This window comes from Passer domesticus, chromosome 13 (assembly GCF_036417665.1).
Source record: "Passer domesticus isolate bPasDom1 chromosome 13, bPasDom1.hap1, whole genome shotgun sequence".
NCBI classification, from domain to species: Eukaryota; Metazoa; Chordata; class Aves; order Passeriformes; family Passeridae; genus Passer; species Passer domesticus.
The window spans coordinates 6,609,980-6,632,050 of record NC_087486.1 but is presented as its reverse complement, the minus strand read 5'-3'; the positions used below and the strand labels follow the sequence as shown (position 1 = coordinate 6,632,050).

General features: G+C 51.4%; 1 protein-coding gene across 2 annotated transcripts; it reads right to left on the bottom strand.

Moving 5' to 3' along the window:
• Positions 1-30: 30 nt before the first annotated feature.
• On the bottom strand, positions 31-20,205 carry CSF1R (colony stimulating factor 1 receptor). Of its 2 annotated transcripts, none has more exons than XM_064388082.1 (21): positions 19,555-20,205; positions 14,846-15,091; positions 13,789-14,073; positions 12,949-13,085; positions 12,099-12,258; positions 11,039-11,228; positions 9,947-10,062; positions 9,581-9,701; positions 8,713-8,903; positions 8,018-8,130; positions 6,480-6,606; positions 5,892-5,996; positions 5,465-5,575; positions 5,141-5,303; positions 4,463-4,569; positions 4,204-4,319; positions 3,322-3,444; positions 3,091-3,202; positions 2,696-2,795; positions 2,043-2,148; positions 31-1,579 (listed from the first exon to the last, which is right to left on the bottom strand). In XM_064388082.1, exons 1-21 carry the CDS (start codon positions 19,838-19,840, stop codon positions 1,448-1,450), a joined length of 3,147 nt encoding a protein of 1,048 aa, XP_064244152.1. In that variant the 5' UTR covers positions 19,841-20,205; the 3' UTR covers positions 31-1,447. The 2 variants fall into 2 exon arrangements, with proteins under 2 accessions (XP_064244152.1, XP_064244151.1); XM_064388081.1 differs by having other exon boundaries at positions 12,949-13,088; positions 19,555-20,201.
• Between the last annotated feature and the right edge of the window lie 1,866 nt (positions 20,206-22,071).

The window sequence follows — 22,071 nt, the reverse complement described above, 5'->3', positions numbered from 1 at the left end:
CCATTATATCCATGCACAGGGACTACTTCAGAGCTTTAAAACCTTGCTTTTAATACATTTTTGTGTTACACAAGAATGAATGGTTTTGAGAACTGGTACTGAGGAGCAGAGTTGCAGGGTGAATGGATAGGCCAGTGCATCACCCATGCTCTGAGCTGTTCCCCTCTGAGAACAGTCCTTTGAGCTCTAGGAGAGACTCATTTTGTTAAACATTCTTTATTTTTTATAATGCTGACAGAGTTACATTAGCTTTTCATTTAGTAAGGAAGAATGAATCACTTGGTGTTAGCATAAAACCAGGTTTAATAGAATCAGAAATGGCCCACAGTGCAATTGCTCAGAGTGTGACAAAGGCCACCTGCAGTGCAGTTGTAGCTTCCCTGAGCCCTGTCAGTTGCTGTTTGTCTGTACCTGGAATAGAGATCCTTTATCCACTGAGTCAGGTGAAGCTGAGAAGGTTCTTCAGCCACTTCTGGTAGGTACACAGGACTGGGTGGCCAGGGCAGTAGTAACCCTGAGCAAGAGTTAGCTGAGAAATAGGTTGAAGTGCATTAGGCCCTAGCTTATGAAAAAAAAAAAATCACCTCAGCTGTACTATTAAAAGTACATTAAGGAAATTTAGTACAAGTCTGTAATAGTGACAAAGGCAGTGATTGCTACATGCTCAGTTACTCAGAAGTTCTGTAGGATATGTGTAATGTTGATCACTTCTAGACCTCGTTAAGCTGCCATTCTTTCCTGGATGGGGGTTGTGTTCAGTGCTCCCGTGGAAGAGCACTCTTTGCTGTATTTTACCTGAGAAAGAACTGCCCTTCTCTCCTGTTAGTGAGGCACAAGTTCACATAACCCTGGGGCTGGCTCTGTGGCTCTCTCCACCCAAACACCCCCTGCAGAAGCATCAGCTGCAGAGGTGGATTGCACGAGGAAGTGGAGGGGTTAATGCATATTTAATGTTGTGTAGAAGCTTCACCTATTTCTAAACACACTGCAGTGTCCAGGGTCAGACTGACAAATGGAAGAGAGCAGAACCATCACAAAAGGGAGTGTGTGGAGTAGTTCCAGTGCCCAGACATATTTCAAGATGTGTTTATAAAATTCAAGGGTTCAGTAATGTGAGTGACACTTGGAAATGTCTTAGTTGGCTGTGGACTAGTATTTTTTAAAAACTACAAAACCCAAACTCCCACAGCCTTCTCTGGGGTGTGGGGAAGCAGCTGCTGGGGAGCTCTGTGTACCTTGTAGAGATGGAGCCTGTTACCATCCTAACAGCTCTATGCTATGTGTGAGATGAGACTTCAGGGACCCCAAGGTGTCCTCTTGGGTCTCCTTTTGGTGAGAGAGTCCATAACACTCACACTTCAGAAAGCACAGAGAAGGCCAAGCAGGTGTCTGTGTCCCAGGGTGAGCTCTGGAGCTCACAGGATCAGCCCCAGGGTGAAGGTCCCACCTAACAGAACTGGTAGTTGTTGCCCTTGAGGAGTGGCTGCCCACTCTCCTCTTGCTCACAGGACTCCTCACAGCAGCCAGAGGTGTCACAGCCACTGTCTTCTTCAGCACTGGAGGGCAGGTTGGTGTAGTCCTTGAAAGAAAAGGAAGAAATACAACACTCTGAGTGTGTTTTGGTCCCTTTGATGTAGCACACCTGTTCCATGCAGGTGACCAGCTGGGGCTGTGCTCACTCACAGTACCACCCTTTGCTGTGCCCACAGGGCATGGCTAACAGGCAGGGCAGGCATTTGTGCTTTTGTGGACAGCTAGTCCTGAGAGAATGCACAGCAAGTCCAGGGGAAAGGGGCAGGGTGCAGTGCTGGAGGTGTATGACTGCCTGTCACATTGAGGTTTCTGTGCTTCCCTGTCCAGCTCTCTTTGGCCAGGGTGGAGAGTGATTTAACCCTTCAGCTGGCTGCCTCTCTGCACTGCCCACCAACACCACACTGCTCCCATCAGCTCGTGGTAAGGGATATCACAGAACACGTGTCCAGAAGCTGTGTTCAGACAGGGGGAAAGACATCCTCCCCCTTCTCCTCTCCAGAGGTCCTCACCTGCTCCTTATGCACCTCCAGCTCTTTCTGGATGAAGCAGCCAATCTGGTCGAAGGTGGGTCTGCGTGTGGGCTCCAGGCTCCAGCACGCCTGCATGATGCTGTACCTGCAGGGCCAGACAGGGACAGCGAGGTTGCATGGTGCTGCTGGAGGGCTCTGCAAGGCCAGGCTCCTCCCTGCAGCACTCTGTGTCAGGGACACTGAGCTGAGCAGTCCCTTCTTCCAAAACCCATGTTGAGTGCAGTGCTCCAGGGAGTGGTGAGCACTGGAGAGGATGGAGCAAACTAATCAATGAGAAGCTTTATGCCATCAAGGCTTCCACTCATTACCTCCTGTAGCCTACTCAGGCTTGTCTTCTCATAATCATAGAGTCAAAAGAAGCTAACTAAAAAAAGAAGAAAACCCCACCAAGTTCAGGAATGTAGACATGTAATGTGAATACCATCCTCCTGTCCCTAAACAGGAGATGCTGGATAGACTGCCCCAGGCCTTGTTTTCCTACAGGAGCAAGGAGCAGCCTGGTAGGAGCCATCCTTAACCTGGAGGCAGCAGGCAGAGCTGTGGACAAGGTCCCTGTGCCATGTCCCTGCCTGGTGCCATGAGGCAGCTCCAGCCCCCTGTTGCTGCTGTGTGAATCTCAGTGCATCACTCACATTTCCAAGGGAGCGAAGTCAGGCCTGGCCATCTGGTATCCCTGCTTCACCATGCTGTAGAACTTGCTGTTCACCACCATGCCAGGATAAGGGCTCTTCCCTGTGACAGTAAAAGGAGCAGAGGTGGCTCTCAGACCACAGTGTTCAACACTCCAGCCCTGAGGGGTGGGAAGAGGCAGCCTGGAGCATCACCAGGGAGGCCTGAGCTAGAGAAAATGATGTGGGATTCTTTGTTTTGAATGGTCCCTCTGGAAACATAACACAGTGTTTTACAGCCTGATAAACCTAGATTTTTGTCAACCTTCCTCCTTTCTTGGAAATGTTTCTGCAGCTACATTAGGGCAGTAGTGAGCCACAGAAAACAAAAGAAGTTTGCAAGCTCATTTCTTTCTTACCAAGGGAGAAGATCTCCCAGAGCAGGATGCCGTAAGACCACACATCACTCTGCACTGTGTAAATGCAGTCAAAGATGCTCTCTGGGGCCATCCACTTCACGGGCAGGCGGGCCTGGAAGAGCAGAGAGTCCTGCAGACTGCGACAAGCTGGCAGCTTATGCTACACCCTGTTTGTCCTTTCCAGCTCCTCCTACCCTTGTGCCTGCTCTTGTGCCCATTTTAATTACTTACATTGCCTTTTACAACATAGTTGGAGTCATTCATGATGTCCCGGGCCAGGCCAAAGTCACAGATCTTGGCTACCCGTCCATCTGATATGAGCACATTCCTGGCTGCCAGGTCACGGTGGATGCACTGGGGAGAAGAGACCACAGCTGAAACCCGGTCACTGGCCCCCAGCAGTCCCAAAAAATTCCCTACAGCCTAGGCCAGCCAGCAGAACAATGCTTGTAGGGGCAAGGGAAACGTACTGCTTGAAGAGCCCCTGTCTGAGGCACCGTGTCGTGTACAAACTCCGTGTTTGTAGCTCTCTTTCAAGCACTTCATTTGCAGTGTTAAGACACTGTGACATGTCATGCTCTGTTCTTTAATCACTCATGGGGCAGTCATCTTCCCCACGAGGGGAGGGTCAGAACCAGGGGCTGTTGACACTGTCCTCATCCCTGAAACAGTCACAGGGTGACTGTCACACTCTGAGCCAGCTCTGGCAGTCAGCTCAACAGCCACTTTCAGTTCCTTGTCCCTGGGGTAGCAGGGTCACTGCCAAAGCGAGAAATACTTCACAACAAATACTTCACAACAAAGCTCCTGACCTCGTGTAAAAACAGGAGAAAATGTTGAGACCAGCATGATGCACAGCCCTGGGTTCCCCCTGTAACCCTGCCCTCCCATGAGGGCCATGGGAGAGCAGGGCTCTGCAGGGAACACCAGGGCCCAGCCTGTCCTGTGTGAACCCCACAGACAGAGCAGATGGGCCCATGTCCAGCAGCAGTTTGAGCTTGGCTGCCCCAAAGACATCCCCAGCCTTCTGCAGCCAGGGTGGGTGGCTCCTGCTTGGCTGGGCTGGTGTTGCCCACTCAATGTGCTGAGGGCAATGTTCCTCTTGGCACTCACGTTCTTTGATGCCAGGAATGCCATGCCCTGGGCCACCTGGCTGGAGAACTGCAGCAGGTCAGAGAGATTGAGGGGACGGAGATCCTCCCTGGCTTCATCTTCCTCCAGGCTTCTCCCTGAAATTCAAAGCACAGATTTTGATTTGCTGCAAAGCTGGTGAGTAACGCAAACTTTGGCATGTTGTGGTTCCCAGAGCTAAACCAGAGAGGATGGCCAAAAGAAAGAAATCACAAATCACAGCAATGACCCTTTGACTCACCCCTGCCTTGCACAGAATCTGATGCTGCTGAAGATGATGATGATGATGACGACACAGGCCTCATTTCAACATATGTTTCCAAACCCTGGCTTGAAAAGCCACTGTCACTGAGTAAGAAACAACAGAGAGGGGGACAGGCTGTTAGAGCCCTCCAGCAGTACCTTCTGCCCTGCTCCATATCCACCAAGAGGAGAAACCACGTGCCTGCCTGCAGAAGGTGACTTAGGCAGGGGCTTGAGGGCAAAGACAAACTAGAAGCTGATTCAGAAAGGGGACCTGGGCCCGCTGTGTTATGGGGCTGTACTGTTCCCCCTTTTTAAGGGTGATGGGGAGCAGTCAAGCTCCATCCTACCAAATACATGTGCAGGAAGCCAAAGTTTTGTTCCTGAATTGTGGAAGGACAGAGAGGGCTGAGAACTGCATTTATTGTGAGATATTCAATGACTGCTGTCAAAGTCCTTGAAAAACTTGGAATTATAACCAGGTCTGAACACATGCAACCCCAGTGGCTTTTACATCCTGGTAACCTGCCTGTGCCCAGACCTTTGACCTTGATCTCTCCCCTGTGCAGGGCTCTTCACACTTCTCCCAGTGAGCACCCAGGCCCTGCATGGCTCAGCCCTGCATTTCTCAGCCCTGCATGGCTCAGCCCTGCAGCCACCCGGGCTCTGCTCCTACCTGCGGATGTATTTTTTCTCTAGCTCAATGTTTTTGTAATCAGCAGCACTGTCTAAAGAGGTGTCCAGGGCAGAATCCTGGATAATTATGGATTCAGTCTTCTTCCTCAGGAAGTTCAGCAGATCTCCATAGCGACAGTACTCGGTGATGACAAGGATTGGGCCTGGGAGAGAAGCAGAGAGGGTTCATTAAGGAATGCTGTGACCTGCCCTGAGGATCGCTCTCCCTGGGAGGGCAGCAGAATCCACCCAGCTCCTCAGCTCACACTGTGCCTAGAGGGGCTCTGCCAGGGCTCTGTGGGGCAGCAGGGCTGGGGGATCCTACCTCCACAGGTGCATGCCCCCAGCAGGTTCACAATGTTCTCGTGGTGTCCCAGGTGACTCATGATCTTCAGCTCAGACATGAGAGCCTCCTGCTCATCCCTGTCTGCTGATGCTGTGGGGTGAGAGAAGGACTGTGTGAAGGAGTGAGGGAGGGACAAGGGGAGATTACAGGAGAGGACAGAAAAAGGTGTAGACAGAGTTATGGAACAAAAGGAGGAAACACACTTAGAGTGAAAACTATGTCCTCTAACTGTGCCTCTGTCCACAAAAAGGCAGTAGTGTGATTCCAGCATCTGGTGCTTGGCACAGAAACAACTTTAAAAATTAGCTGTTGCAGCCTGTGAGCACCAACATGTGGTGAACACACTCTACATCCTGCCCAGAGGAGCTTGGAGGATTTCAGCCCTTGCAAGTTGCTCTGTGCTCACACTTTAGCATCTTCACAGCCACTTTGAGCACCGAATCTTCTTTGCCCAGCCCAAAAGCTGTGGCTTCTACCACTTTTCCAAAGGCTCCTGCTCCAAGAGTTTTTCCTGCAGAGAGAAAAAAGTGTACTTTTAAGACATTTGATAAAGATTGAGCAGCTGTCCTGCACACAGCCTTGAGGAGGACGTCTGCTGGATGGGGATGCCTGCTGGGCTCACACAAGATGACACATCCCTTAGTCAGGAGCTGGCAAACATCTGTGGGGAACTCTACTGTGAGCAAAGGTGCTGTGAAAGAGGCCAGCTCCAAACTCTGCCTCACCAAGGCTGTGCCTTAGGAATGACTCCACGTGCAAGAGGAGGGATGTGACCCCTGCAGCCTTCCTTGGAGCAAAGGAGGAGGGAGGCAAGCTACACCCTACCACTTGCCATCCTGTGGGGAATAGAGCAGCAAGGCCTGGTTAAGGATGCTGCTGGAATGTCTGGGTGCAGCTTTGGATATCACCCTGAGCTTTGGCTCTGACTCTTGAAGCATTTCAGCTCTCTGATGAGCTTCATGCCACCAAGCAAGCAGCAGGGAAGGTTTCTTACCAAACTGGAGGTTGTTCCTTGGAAACTCCCATTTTTCATTGTATGGCAGCTGGGTGGGATCGATAAAGATGTAATTATTGCCCTCACAGGCCTCAATGATCTTCCACCTCACCTGGTACTTGGGTTTCTGCAAGGAAGAGACTCCAGTTACTCAGTGTTTCCCAAGCTGGGAGGGTTCCCCAGCCCCAGCATCCACTCAGGTTCACTCTGCAGGTTCAGAGGGAGGATACAGATTTCAGCCCATCAAATATCTTTTGAATCTGGACTGAGTGAGAGAGGCTTTTTCTGACAGCCTGGACTCTTTGCAGTTATGAAGTCCTCCCAAGTCATCACCTGTGCCTGAGGGAGGCTCTCAGGGAAGCAGCCTGTTGCCCTCATTTGGGATGGCAGAGCTGGGAGATCCAGCACGTCCCACCAGAGCAGTGGCTGACAGTCCCCACTGTGTCTCCTTCCTTGGACCCCTGCTTGCTGAGCACAGCAGAACAGTGGAGCTGGCCCACCCCCACTTCCCTTACAGGGGTAAAACAAAAAAGGAGAAAGAGAAGTAAGAATTTCTCTTTTCCAAGAATGTCATGGCAGAAGTAACCGGGCAAGGCAGAGAAGCAGAGCTGGAGTCCTTGAGCAGAGAAGCTGGTACTTGTCTGAGATAGGTAACCCTGTTATTTATAGACGTGTCCTGCTTCTCTTAGGCTTGCAAGCCCTTCCAAAAAGCTATTTATTTCAGACCTGTGAAATGGATTACACATTGATCCATCTTTCTCTGTCTCTGGAGCACTGTCCAAAGGCAGCTCTGCCTGCTAAGCTGTAGGTGCTTGTCTGAGAGAGGGCTCTGATGCCTCTTCTGACAACCAGCAACAGAACTTTGCTGCAAAATCTTCAGCCTTGATAGGCTGTCAAAGGAAGGGTGCCAAAAGGGAGAGATGAAAAACAGGAGATGTTCACCCACTGATGAAGCAGAGGTGGCTACTGATTGGTTCAGTTTGTGGAAAAAACAGAGAAGGAATCCAAATGCTGGAAATGAGCCTTGCAGAGAAAATGGGGCAAGTTCTTATATAAAAATAGTGACCAAGTCTTCCTGGAAACAAACTTCTTCTAACACCATCCTGTTTCTTCATAAAAAACCCAGTTTTTTATAAAGCAGTGAGCAGAATAAAAAGTAGATGCAAACTGCAAACCACTTTTTTTTTATCCCTTAATTCAGTCTGTGGATTTATGGGGACCAGAGCAAAACCAGCTGCAACTGCCAGCACAGAGTGAGCACCTTTGTGTGGCACCAAACAACAACCACACTGACCTGTGGGCTACAAGACTGAAGGACCAGGGTAGGATTATTAATGCACTGGGCTGGGTGCATGGGCTTTGCCCTGCAGCAGAAAACTCCAGATGGAATCTGGGAGGCAGGGCAGGTGAAGGAGGCAGCTTGCCTGGTACCTCCAAGCTGAATGGTCCCTGGGTCCCTGGCCTGGCTGCCAGCAGAGGCTGTGTGGCCCCTGAGGCTGGGCAGCCCTCACAGCCTTGCCCTGAACAGGGAATCTGACCTGGTTGTACTTGTAGAGCAGGAAGAGGAGCAGGAGGAGCAGCAGCACCAGTGCACCTATGCAGGTGGAGAGAACAGGGCTGAAGAGCTTGTTTGGAAGGGCCACGATACTCCCTAGAAGAGGAAAAAAAGGAGAATTTGTAAACGCTCTTATTTCAATCCCAACTCTGGGAGCATTTTGCCCAGCTATTCTCTTTGGATTCCTCTGTATGCCACACACCCAGCACTGCCCTCAGCACACCCTTTTGGGAGATGCTGGGAGCTGGGGGAAGGTCTTGATGCCAAACTCTAGGCTGCAATGGTTCTCCTCATAACCCCCATCTTTCCACACAAACAGCACCAGGTGCAGGTCAGACTGACTGGGACCAAAATCTGTGCAGCAAGAACAGCCCCACCAAAAGATGCAGCCCCTGTATTTTTGTGGGCTGAGAAACTGCTGGATGCACCATGCCCTGGAGCTGAGCCCTGCAGTTAGAAGATGCTCATGGTGTGGCTCAGCCTTTGGCTCCAGGCTATAACCCAGCCAGAAATTCCCACACAGCTCTCAGGACTGGCAAATGCCAAAGCCTGTGAGGGTAAAGGGCTCTTGGAACCTGCTCCACTCTCTTGCAAGACAGTGGGGATATACATAAAAGATGTAATCTCAAAGCCCCCAGATCCTCCCCCCCTCTGCCAAGGTGATGGTTGGGATCTTACTGGTGATGGTGAAGGAGTGAAACATGTCAGAGGTGTTCCCTTCCCCGTTAATGGCCACGCAGCAGAAGGTGAAATTGTCACCCAGCTCCTGGAAGGGGATGATGCTCTCCACCTCCACCTCTTGGAAGGGCAGCATATTCACCACCTGGGGTCTGGAGTCATTGTGCACCAGCCTGTAGTCCTCGCTGTACCTGCAGGGATGGCAAGGGGGACAGTGAGTGCTGCTCTGCAGCAAGGCAGCTCACAGCTGAGAGGGGCCTGTGCCAGACTGGAGAGAGACACTGGGAATTAGGCTTGCAGCTCTGTGAGATGTGTTGCTCTATGCCCAATTAAAGATCTATCCCTGAACACCACAGCCCTGTACAGCCAGAGCCACGAGTGCCTTTATGTGCCTCAGCACTCATAATTAACACTTCATGTGTTCTGCCATCAGTCCCTTCACTGGGGCTGGTCCTGAGACACAACAGCCCTGTCCAGGCAGCTGCAGTTGCTTCCTGTGGCTCTGTGGCTCAGTAAACCCATGCTCTGCAGAGCCTCAGACCTGGGCAGGTCCCAAAAAGATGACAGGGCCAGCCAGGATGTACCTCTACAGCACCTCTCCAAAGGATCCCTATGTTCCTTGCAAAAGCATGGGGAGAACGTGAATCACAGGTTCAAGCTCTTCAAGCTCAGGACTTTAGGAATAGAAAGTGCCCCCTCCTCTCAGGCAGACCCCAAGAACCTCTTTTCCAGCAGGGCAACATCCCTGCTGCTGTTAGTGGGCAGCTGTGCCCACTGCCTGCCCAGGAGCCCACGTGGTGCTGCCCAGTGAGTGCCAGGCAAGGGCAGGCCCAGCCTGGAGGTGCCCAGGGCCCCGGGCAGCTCTCACCTGTCGGAGTGGAGGGGGCACTGGTACCACTCGATGCGTGGGGCAGGGTACCCGATGGCCACGCACTGCAGGAGGCTGGAGTCGTTGGCTGGCACCTTGATTTTGCAGACCCTCGGAGAAGCTGTTGGGGAAGTCACAGTGAGTGCTGTGAGCAGAAGAAAAGCACATCCCCCATGCTCTGGTTTCCTTTCCATGCATGCAACAATAAACCAGAAGGAATCCCTGTGCTACACACAGGCAGCTTTGGGCTGGGTCTGTGTGTCCCCTGGCTGCTGAGCTGGAAGCAGCCTGGTACCCCAACCACTTTTTTCCAACTGGGAAGCAGTCCCAGGGGCAAGCAGGGTGAAAGGATGGACAAGCACTTACATTTCAGAGAGATACTGAAGGTAACTGATTCATTGGTCGCACTGTTGAAGGCATAAAACGTGTAGAGCCCTCCCTCTCCCTCCTTCAGGCGCTTCAGGGAGAGGGTGTTGCTGTACCTGCTCACAGAGAGAAACACTGTGAGGAGCACACAGGCCTTGCAGAGAGGTGCTGCTGCTTCCTGTGCTCTGGAGCAGTGAACAGCTCCAGCACTCATCCCAGCCCACCAGGGAGCTGCCAGTTGCTTCTTTGGGGGAAGTAGGGAGGGACTGATCATCTCTAGGGAAAATACCTTTTGCCACCAAGTGCACTTCAGCACTTCTGAAAGGCTACAGGTGGGTGAACACTCAGAAATAATTTGACATCTAAACCATTGCCTTTCAAGGCTCAGGGGTTGGATCCTCCTGCTTCTGGCAGAATGAGTTTCTCCATGGCTCCCTGGTGCCCACTCCCCTCTGCCCCAACCCATTTCTCAGCCCCCAGTGCAAGAAAGAGTTCACCCTAAAGCCATAATTTTTGCCAAGTGAAACAGTTCCTCTTGTGGATTGTTTTTTGTTTCTAAGGAAATGAAAGGGGAATTGCCCAAAACCCCAACAAATGGAGTGGTTTTCTTTCCATCTCCCCTTGGTCTCAGTTGGCTGTAGGCTTTGAAAGAGCAGACCTGTACCCTCTGTTAGATCATATTCACACAACAATGTTTGTGAAATGGGGCTCTCAGTGCCTCTCAGTGCACACTCCTTCAACCTCAGAGCAGGGGATGGGTCCAAGTGAGGGAATTAAGCTTTTTTAATTATTTATGCACTCCTGCAATTTCTTCTGGCAAGGAGCGTGCAGAATTGAACAAGCAGATCACAAACGTGATACTGACTTCCACAAAGCTTTCTAAAGAGAAGGCCACCAGTTCAGAGAAGGGTGGTGTCCTCCTTGATCTGATCATACTGTGGTTTCCTAATAATACTGGAAAGAGAAAACAGAAATGCAGAACAGTTTCCCTCTTTAAAACCAGAGGGTTTTCTGTAGAATGGGGCCTGCCTGTCTCAAGGAAAGCTCTCTTGGAAACATGCCATAGTAGTGTAGAAGACAAAGAGCACGTACCAGTTGTTTCCAGAAACCATTTCCCCCTTGAATATGGTGGTTTTAGAGTGCTTCAAGGGATTCCTGTGTTCCCAGGCCCAGTGGAGAAGTTTTGGGTAAGCCTTAATGTGGACCTGCAGGTCCACACTCTCTCCCAGAGCAACCTCCAGGCTGGTGGCTTGCCCTGGGGTCAGGTGCACGTAACCTCTCTCTGCAGGGTGGAGGAGAGCATGACTGTCAGCAGGCATGTCCAGAGACCTGGAATAACCTTACACCAGCTCCATAAATGGATCATTATTGGAAAGAGCAGCCTCAGCTGGGAGACTGCAGGAGGGAATGAAACATCACACAGGTTATGTTCCCAAAGGAGTACTCTTAAATTATTTCTTTGTCATGGCGCCTTGGATTGCACTGCCTGAGGAGCGCTAGAAAACCTTTGTGAAGTCTCTGAGGAAAGAAGTTGTACATGCTGTATCCTAAGAAGTGACAAGGCTAAAACGGTATTTCCTAATTGTTTAGGAAAGACAGGCCCTTTAGCTAAAATCCTGGCTTCTCACTAGGAGATAACTCAGACTGAGCCTTCCTTCTGAGCTGTGGTGTGCAGCAGCTTTGGATCAGCAGCAAAGTCCAGCCTGAGGGCTGTAAGGATGAATTTTCCATCCTGAGATACAAACAAGTGTGTAATAGACCTGAATCCCCTGTGTGGATCTGTGTCTGGAAGAGTTCAGATCCATACTCTGCTCATGTGGCTCGCCCTTCCTTCTAACCAGCCTTTCCTGGTCTTCCAGCACAACCTTGCCCCACTCCCTTTTTACTGTTTCAAAGCTGCTTATAAATCACAGAGACTGAGACTAGCACTCCAATTTTTCATCCAGAGCCCAAAATATGTCCTGTGGCCCCTCAAGATACAAAGGGAACACCAGTTCCTTTCCTAGCAGCTCCGTAGTTCTCATGTCAGCCCTCAGGCACAAGTGAGAATTATGTTTTCAACAACAAATCTAGGAAGAGAATGGAGGCAGAAGCAGCAAATACTCAAGGCTACACATGATTCACCCTACTAAGCTTTTGGGGAAGTACTCACCTACTACCTGAAGCATGGTTGAGGCATTCCTGAATCCTGCTGAGTTGTTGGCTATGCAGATGTACTTCCCACTGTCTTCCATGGTCACGGCTGCAACGGACAGGGTGTCATTGATGAAGTAGTTGCCACTATTAAAGCCAGTCTTTTTAGCTCTCGTGACCTGTCAGGCAGAGAGGAGGGAACAGCACACGTTGGGAGGGCAGAACAAACACATCTCACCTGCTCTGGTCTAGAGAGATCTCTATCACCCTTCTCATCCCTGAGAGCAACCTGTGTGGAGACCCAGAGGCACATTAACCCCAAGGATCCAGGGCAGATATTCCACAGCAGTTAGCTTGCAGCTATTGTCAGCTTTCTGACTGCTGCTTGGCCTTACACTATGTGATCCAAACATGCCTTGTGTGTTGTTTCATCTCCTTAATAAAGGCATCAGTTATAATAAGGACTTCTACCAAACCCCATCTAACCATCTAGCAGTTAGAAGTCAGCATCATAGAGATTTTGAAATGTATTCCCTTTCTTCAGACGTATCTTTTCTCTGGAGAACTCTGTCCTGAAAATGTTTGCTGCTTTATAAGCCCTGGCAGGGCTGGGTGGAGGAATGTTTCTTTAATAGGTACTGTGGCTCCTGTCCAATAAACTCAGCTGAAACAACACATTCTCATCCATTGCAGAACTGTTCTGACAACAGGCAGGTGTTTCTTAATCTTGTGTCATCCCAAAGAAAGGATATTCAAATTCTCACAGCTTGACCAGCTGCTTTAGTTGGGTGGTTCAAGGTTTTGCTGTGGCTCTGGGCAGTTTTACCACCCTGTGTTCCCCATTTTCCAAGCCCCACACCCCAGCTTACTGTCTTTGCTGCTGTCTCCCATCTGATGTCATACTTGTGGGAAGGAGCAATCACTCTGCAGGTGACTTGGAAAGGTTCTCCCACGATTCTCACATGCTCTGCAGGGTCCATCATCACTGACACAGGCTTCTCCAGTGCTGCTAAAAGGCAAGCAGGGAAAGATCCAGGGTCAGCCTTTCCACGTGCTCTGGAGACTCCCTAGGACCTGGCTGCCTCGGGTGGTGAGGCACAGGTTGCCCAGAGAAGTTGTGGATGCCCCATCCTGAAGTGTTCAAGGCCAGGTTAGGTGGGGCCTGAACAACCTGATCTAGCAGGTAGCATCCCTGCCTGTGGCAGTGAGCTTGGAACGAGAGGACTTTCAAGGTTTCTCCCCACCCAAACTATTTTATGACTCTATTCTATGATTCTACCTCCTCCTTTCCATCCTCTTTAGCCTCTTTACCCCCTGCCTTCCCCTTCCCTAGAAATCACCACTCCCTTTTGAGCACATGAGAAGCAGTCAGGACTGTGAGCAGAAAAGGAAGGAGAAGCTTTTGCCACGGTTACAGATGGAGCACTGGGGTCCAAGGACTTGCAGAACATTGGAGAGATTGGTGGACAGTTTTCTTTGGTCTGTGACAGTGCCCGCAAAGATTTGAAGACTGCTGAACCCATGCAAACCCACCCAAAGGAAACAATTTGCCAGAGGCTGATGGAATTTGGCCTCCATTAAATAACCTTTTAAAACTGCAGGTTCAGAAGCTCTTTTCTGCCAATGGCAAGGAACTTTTCCTTAACTATCTACTGTGGCCAGCTTAGCTATTTGTGGCCCTTAGGACAGCAACAACCCCTGCTCTTTACCTTCTTCCACAATCAGTCTTATTCTTGATGAATCCATTATTTTTCCATTTATCTGTGCTTGACATCGGTAATATCCTTTATGCTTGTTTTGCACATTGTAGAGTGTTACTCCCCTCTCAGCACTGAAGGAGTAGTTGGTCCCAGGTGGGAGAGTAGAGGCATTATCCATGATCAGAGTCACACTGGATCCGTACTCGGGGGCCGTGATGAGACAGGGGATATCAACATTCCTGCCTTTAATTCCCCGGACCCGGAAAGAGGGGACGTACCACACGTTATCAGGATCTGCAGAGGAGACAGGACAGGCTTGTGAGAGGGGTCAGAAAATGCACTGCAGCTGAGAAACACATTCCAGCAAGGGCAAGGCTCCAGCCCTGCTGCCCAGTGGGAGTTCGGGGCTGGGGCAGCCCTGCTCAGCGCCTGCCTGACTCAGCCTCCAAACACTCACATGACAATCCCAGCTCCAGCCAAGGCATTCGAGGGGATCACAGCAACCAGATCACAAATGTCCATGGGTAAGGACATTTATGCACACCTCTAATTAAACTTTTCACTCATCAGTTTTACTTGTGAGACCTCCAGCTTCCCTGCTCAGGGCAGCACTTGTGGTACAAGGGAAGGGGTGAAGTCAAGTGGTAGAGCTACCACAGCACAGCTTCTTCTGGGATAAAAGAATATTTGGGGTTCAGGTCATGTTGTGAGGATGTAATTCATGTGACTCTCTCCCTTATCTGAGGTACTGGCAATAGGGTTCTCTGATTTGCAAATCTCACTGCTCATTACAACACTGAACAGACTGTTTTTTTCAAGAAGGGAAGCGACAGCAGAAGTAGGGAGAGTTCCACATATATGTGAAAGAGTTTGACATATATATGAGATGTAGCTCTATATTTTATCCCAGTGCTTTAACCATGGGCCCCATTTTGTGTGGACTCACACGGTTGTGGCTCCACCAGAGCCTGCACTGCTCCCCAGGCACACACACGAGCACAGAAAGGAGCCATGCAGTGGCTCCCTGCAAGGATGCCTGCCAGTGGGAAGAGAGAAGCAGGGTTACCTCTCACAAACAGGTGGATGGCTGCAATGCCCTTGTCACTGCTGTTGACATAAGCACAGCTATAGGTGCTTGTGTTCCTGTAAGTGGCCGTGGGAATACTGAGGGTGCTGGTGGTGTGGTTACTGAATGCAACCTCTCTGCTATTCCATGCAACTTCAGACTCTCCTGAGCAGTGCAAGAGGACTGGATCACCTGTGTCCACAACCAGAGCAGGGAGGTCAGGGCTGATCACTGGAGATGCTGAGCCTGCAAGGGAAAGAGAGAGTGAGAATACAAAAATGATCCCTAAAGGTTCTCTGTTGGAGCTCCTGCTGCTGAGAATGGAGCAGCTCAGCACCAGGAAAAGGCTGAGCTTGGGATTCAGACTGGCTTTTTGGCTCACATCACTCCACCCATTCTCTGTCCCACCAGACCCATGTGGCCTGATACTCCAAGGAATGAATTTCGGGGAGGAAACACCATCCTCCACAATTCCCTGCCATTTGAACATTTAGAAACTGGGACAGGAAAAACAGTCATCTGGAGCTGATTAGGGCAAATGCCAGTTTGGCAATTGTTCCTGCTGATTTTTTGCCTCTTCTTACAATAGTTTTCCTTTTGTGGCAGAGCTGGAGCTGCTCTATGAACTGGGTTAGCCCATAGCATCATTTGGTGGCGTTTAAGCCAAGTTTGATGCAAGGGCTCTTTGTTGCATTGGTGCTGAGATGAGCTAGAACAGACCTGGAAGGCTCCTGCAGAGCAGGAGGTCAGTGCATATCATTTGGGGAAACTGGCTTTTTGTTGCCAAGCACTGGATTTTGAAGGACACCTCCTAATGGGCATCATGGAGTCACACACTGCATTCTCCTCACAGACACCAACAAAACAATATGAAACAACACAGCATTATTATTATTCCTATTTGGGAGAGGAAACTGAGGCATGGAAATGCTGAAGAGCTGATGACAGCCCATAGCTGCAGTCGCTCATACAACACACCAGACCTGCAGACAGCAGCATCACAACCAGCCAGAGCTCTGGTGCATCTCTGCTTTGAAGATGCCTGCTCTGCTGGCTGAATAAAGGGGAACCAGGGTCCTTCTCCAGCTTGAGTGTCAGAGGGAAATATTTTTTCCCTGTTTTGCCTTGTCAGCGAGTTCTTTGAGTCACCTCCTATATTTAGGGTGGGGGAAGTGCAGAATGAATCAGTGCCACAGGGCTGGGGAAGAAGTGGTGCAGCCACCCCACGCCAGGCCCTCAGGGAGGACAGGAAACACATTGCAAATGGCTATCTGTGCTTGGGGGGCTCTGCACCCCCTTCCAGCCCCTGTCCAGGGCTATTCTCCCACTTCTGCTTTCCTTCCCAGTCGCTAACCCAGCCCCACATCTTAAAGGGACACACACCCTCACTCAAACCATGCTAATCATAAAGGGAGCTGTGCAATCTATCAATTCATTGCTCTGCAGGCAGTGATCCTCCTGCCATGGACACTGGCCCTGTAAGAGCCAGCAGAAGCACAGCCCCATCCTCACCCACCCCTGACCACAGCTCTTTAGGGCAGGAAGGCAATGCCAAGGTGCAGCTGTGTCCCCTGGGCTACCAGCCCTGCTCAGGGCTGTGCCAGCCAGACCCACACACCAGAGCCCAAAGAGCAGCATTTAAGCCATCTTGGGCTGATGGCTCCCTCCATGCAACAAAGGGTTGAGAAGACCCTGGAGAGCATTGCTGGGGTGTGTCAATGGCACAGTGGCCATGGGGAAGCTCAGACAAGGCCCAGATTAAACTCACCAGCCCTGCAGGGAGAAGCAGAGAACAAGAACATTTGGAGCATGGAAAATGTGACATTTTATCTCCCTGTTCCCTTTTTTTGTTTTTTTTCTAATTACTTTTATCTTTCTGTGGAAAGAGAAGAAGCCCAGAGTGGAGAAAAACATATCCCAGAATAATTTACAAAGCTACGTTTTCCACATATCTGAGGCAAAACATTCCTCCCTTTTTGCTAAGCTGTGCTTTCTAATGGGATTTGATATTTCTGTTGCTTTAACTCTTTGTCACTGGATCCTTTTCCCTCTCTGCTTTGGCTATCCATCCACATCCAGGGCTTTGGCACCATTTCATGGGGAAAATGACTCTTTTTGCAGGAGGACAAGGAAAGAAAACAAAATGAACAGGAGTCATCTCACTGTGCATCTTTGCTGCCACCAGCTTACAGGTGCTACTGAGATGCTGGGGCCAGAAAAGGCTCTGGGCAGGTGCTCTCCAGACACTGGGGAAAAAGCCTTCAGGCTGTCACTAGAGACTCACAGCAACTCTGTAAGCACCACACAAGTGGAGCGAGGACAGACAGACAGAGACACCAAATGCAGGACAAGGCGAGGGGAAGGTCAAGCACCCACTCCTTCATGTGTGCTGGGGCATGAGTCAGAGCAGTGGCTCCTTTTCCAGAATGGGGAAGCAGGGCTGCTGGGGAGGCTCTCTGCCTGCTGACCACTGTGCAATCTTGCACGAAGCCCGAGGATGTCTCTCTTCTGCTCTCCAGCAGCTTCCGCAGCACTGCCAGTAACTGCTGGCCAGAGGTTTTACCACACTTGGTTGTGTAACCCTGACCTCTCCTTACAGCTGCAGACTGTCCCTGCCTCTCCTGTGCCAGCCAAAACACTGCTTTCCTCTGCTGAGCATTTGGTGAGGAAGGAGAAGTGAAGGCTGGCATGACAGAAGTGTCCAGGGTCCTTTCCACAGAAGCCAGCCACCAGAATTTTCAGTCACTTCTGGGGAGTAACTAGGCTGAGGTCCAGCCCTGAGAGGGACCCATACCAGACCTGAGCTCCCTCTGTCCCACCCTCAGAGACAGCAAGGAAAAGTTTAATTTCTGAGGACCCCAGAGTCACCTACAGTATCTGGGGAACCAGGGATGGAGAAAAGTGTGCTCATCACAGCTCTGCTTGGGGCTTCTGCCTCAGAGGTTTAGGTTACCCACAGTAAGGAAACAAAACCCCAAGGAATACATCTCAAGAAGGCCAAGAACACAGATACAAGGTGATCAAGTTTAAAACATTTCCTCTGCTTGATCTGAGCCCCTTACCCTCCCTCAGCAAGAGCCCAGATCACAACACTCACATTACTCAGCCCTGGGCACTCACAGAAGGTGCCCTTGCAATCCAAGAGGCAGGAGAAGGAAGGCAGGCTCTGACTCCAGCTGGAGGCTATTGCTTTGTAGACCCTTGGCATGGTGCAGCTTTGTGCTGCAGATGGCCAGCAGTGCTGGTACCCACACAAATGTGTGTCCTGCAGCCTGGCATGGCAGACAGTGCCTCGTGAAGATGTCACAGCTGGTGATCTGGCACTGGCCAGTGGCTCAAGGAACCTCTGGAGAGATCCTAAAAGCTGTTGTTATGATCTCTCACAGATCTGCATTAGACCTGCTAGTCCTTATTATCGTAAAAAACCACAAGAAATTAAAAATCCTGAAGCCTTCACAACCCAGTTCCCAGCACAGCAGACTTAGAAAATTATGCTCAACATGTTGCAAATGTCACTTGAAGTGAAACAACAAGTGAGAGGGATGCAAATGTCCTGGGCTGAAAAGATGAGCACTGCAGTGGCCCAAGAAGGATTCACTGCCTGTCACATGCTAAATGCTTTCCCCACAGGCTGGCCCCTTCCAAGGAGGACTTCACACCACAGTCTCACTCTGTCCCAAGCATTCTCAAAAGGAATATCAAGGTGAGTGCCCCACAGGACCTGAGAGGTTCCCAGCACTTCAAAATGCAAGATTAGTAATGCTGGTTTCCAACCCTTGGGTTGTAAACCTCAAAACAGGCTTAGTGACTCTTTTCTGAGGCTGGTGGGTTATCACTTCTTGGCCATCTCTGCAGCCTTAAAAAACAGGCACGTTCACCTTTCCCTTCTTGGCTGGCGGAGTTGTTTCCATCACACCCTGGCTCTACAGCCCTGCTGTGTGTGCCAGCACCACCAGAAGCCAGCAATCCTCAGACACCTCAGCTGGGCACAAGGTGCTTTGGAAGGTGCCAGTGCAGCTGATTTTCCCAACTCCTTCACCTGCAGACCAAACACCTCCAGCTCCTCCCCCATTTGAGCAAAGCATTCTTTTGGAAAGAGCTTCCCTCAGGACACAGTTGCTGCCGAACCATTCCTTCATCTTAAACCCTGTCCAGACCCAAAGAGGGAGAAGTTTCCCTTTCCTATCTCCCCAGAGCCAGGGCTCTCCTATGCTACAGGCACCTCTCCATCCTCCTTGGCCTTACCCTGGCAGGGCTGGGCCAAGAGCAAGCCAGGCTCCAGAGCCAACAGAGCTCTTTCCACCACTGCCCTCCCTCTCTAATTGCAGCCAGCTCTGGATGACCTTCAGAAAGCTGCTACAGCCAAGTCTGCACTGAATTCCAGCACTAGTGTCTCTTCCCTGCATCTTCACCTTCTGCCTACCCATGCCAAGGATCCTTCAACCTGCTCACAGCAGTGTCCACAGCACGCAGCAGCAAACAGGGACCATCCCAGCCCTCAGCAGCCCTTTGGGACACATGGCTGGGAGCCCAGCTTCTCCCTCCACCTCCAGGAGCTGCGTGTCTGGCAGTCCAGCTCCAGCACAGCCCTGTCCCCACCACGGCCATCACCAGAGAAGGAATGGAGCACACTCACACCAGACACCCAGGAAAGCCTCACCACATCCCACAGCTCCCCAGGAGAGACGTGGGCCTTTGGGAGTACTCACCATGCCAGAAGCCAGCTGCAGTGAGCAGCAGGAGGAGAGCAGGGCCCATGTCCCCAGCGCCGTGGTGTCCCCACCGTGGAGCCAATGCTGCTGAAGGATCCTCTCGAGCTGTGGGTGCCTCTTCTCTTGGGCACCGTCCCCAGCGCTCCCTTCTCGGGAGCTTCTCCTTTCTGAGCTGACCACAAGTTACAAATTCCCTATTTTGTTTGTTTTTGAAACAGGGAGGAAAAAAACCAGTGCTTTGTCGCGTCACCAGTGCCAAGCCCCACGGCCAAGGTGGGGCCATGTGCACACCCTGCTGCAGGGTCCCCCTCAGGTCTCAGAGAGGACTCTGTCCCCAGACTGGCAGGGCCACTGCACCATGCTGGGGTTTGGGATAACCCTGATGTTCTCTGGCTTCTGCCACTCCAATCCCCAGGGACATTTATACACTTTCACCCTGCCTGGGGACACACAGTGTCCCCACACTTGCAGGCAGTGGATTCAATTTTATTTCAGCAGGACAATTTTCACCTCAGGCCCAGTGGCTCTTGCTGGCTTTGGGACCTGAGGGCCCTCACAGGACATGGCAGACTCCTCACAACAGGCCCACAAAGGCAATTCAGCCCAGGGCAGCTCCCAGGTGGGGAAACACCTGTGAAGATGCCAAATTATTTTGTGTAACCAAAAGTGTGATCCCTGGTGCAGAGAGGGGTCCTGTGGCCACACAGGATCACCCCCAAGCCCCATGGCAGCTTCACCAGCACCCTGGCAGGGAGGGTGCTGGAGTCCAGCATGCAGACCCCTTCTGGCTCCTGGCTGGGGGCACATGGGGACTCCTGCTCTCTCCTGTCCCAGTGACCTCCAGTCCTGGGGCCCTGGGTGAACCTGTCACCAGCAGGCAACCACAGGGCTCAAGCACAGACCCTTCCTCCCCAGAGTCCAGCCCACCCAGCCATCCTGCCTTGCTGCTGGCAGCTGTCCTGTAATTGACAACCTGGCAGGCACCTTGAAGTGCTAATTAAACTAATTAACTAATTAGCAATATTAGTAATTGAGAAATCAGGCACTTTGCTAACCCTCCACTGGACTGTGGGTCTTCCAAGATGGGTGTGAGGGAAGGCTTGAAGTCAGCCAGCTCTCCCAGGGGCACCCAAGCCAGCAGGATCAGCAGGTCCTGTCAGACACAGCGTGCCCCTGCTCTCTGCTCTGTCTCTGGATGACCTCGGGCTGCAGCAGAAGTTCAGGGCTGTTCACAGCAGCCCTGGGCTGGGAAGTGGCAGCCATCACCTGACAGTGCAGGGAAGGAGGCACAGGGGAGGAAGGTCCAGGCTGTGCCAGCTGCCCCAGCTGCAGCCCCAACAGCAGAGAGGGGACAGGAGCCCCACGACAAACCATGGGCAGAAGGAGAAGGGTTCTTCCAAAATATCTGCACAGAGGTGGCTGTTGAATCTGCACCTGCAGTGCCCTGAAAGCTCCACAGCCTGCAGGGGAATGGGCTTCTCCAAAGGGCCAGCCAGAGAGGCACCAGCAGGACAAGGTCCCGGGGCCAGGAGGTGAGAGCATGGCTGACTGTGCTGGAGATGACTAAGAGTCATGGGAACGTGGAGAGCTCTTGGTTTTGGCCAGAAGGATGGCTGGAGAGCGTGAGGGAGTCCAGAGGGAAGGAAAGGCAGCTTTTGGCCAAAGAACGTTTCCCCTCAGCAGTTTTTCCTGGCAGGATGCAGGGAAGAAGAACATGAATTGGAGGCAGCATGGTGCTCAGGGGGCTCCTGCCCAGAGCTGGGGCTTGTCAAACAGCTGGACCATAAGAGATGTCTGCTTGATTATTCTTTCCTCCTTTTGAGCCAAAGGGGCTTTTTAAAGGATGTTTGTTTCCCTCCTTCTTCTTTTTAAGGCTTTTTTTTTTTCCAGGAACAAATGCCAGCTCAGAGAGAACTGACTCACAAATGTGAATAAGTATTAAACCAGACAGGTTTAATAGAGAGAAGGGAAACAATCTCTCAGCCCTCCTTCTTCTCTTTGAGGGGGCCCCTTGCACAGCACCTCTGCTGGCAGTGATCCCCAGGTGACAGCCTGGACTGGGCACACCTGGGGATGCTCACTGGGACAAGCTTGGGGTCCCTCCCTCTTTTGTGTCCCTCTCTTCCCCCTGCACCCCAAATCTCATGTGCAAGCAGCAGCTCAGCCACAGGAGTGCTGCTGGACCTGAGCACAGGGCAGGGATGCTCTCAGAGGAGCTGCAACCTTGCTTTGAGCAACTTGAAGCCCAGGAATATCTCTGGAGGTTGTGAAAGATGGGGTGAGACTTGCTCAGTGCCTGGTAGACTGGCTGGGGAAGGGGAGGCTGCTGTGAGCCCTGGCTGGGAGCACTGGGAGCTCAGCTGTTTCCCAGGCTGGGAGCCCTGTGGGACCCCAGCACTGAGCACAGCTGGCCCTGGTGCCATGCCTGCCTGAAGGGCCCTGCAGCACTTTGGGGACACACGTGAACACCCATGTCCTGTTGGTGCTGGGGGTTTGTCACTGCAGTCTCTCTGC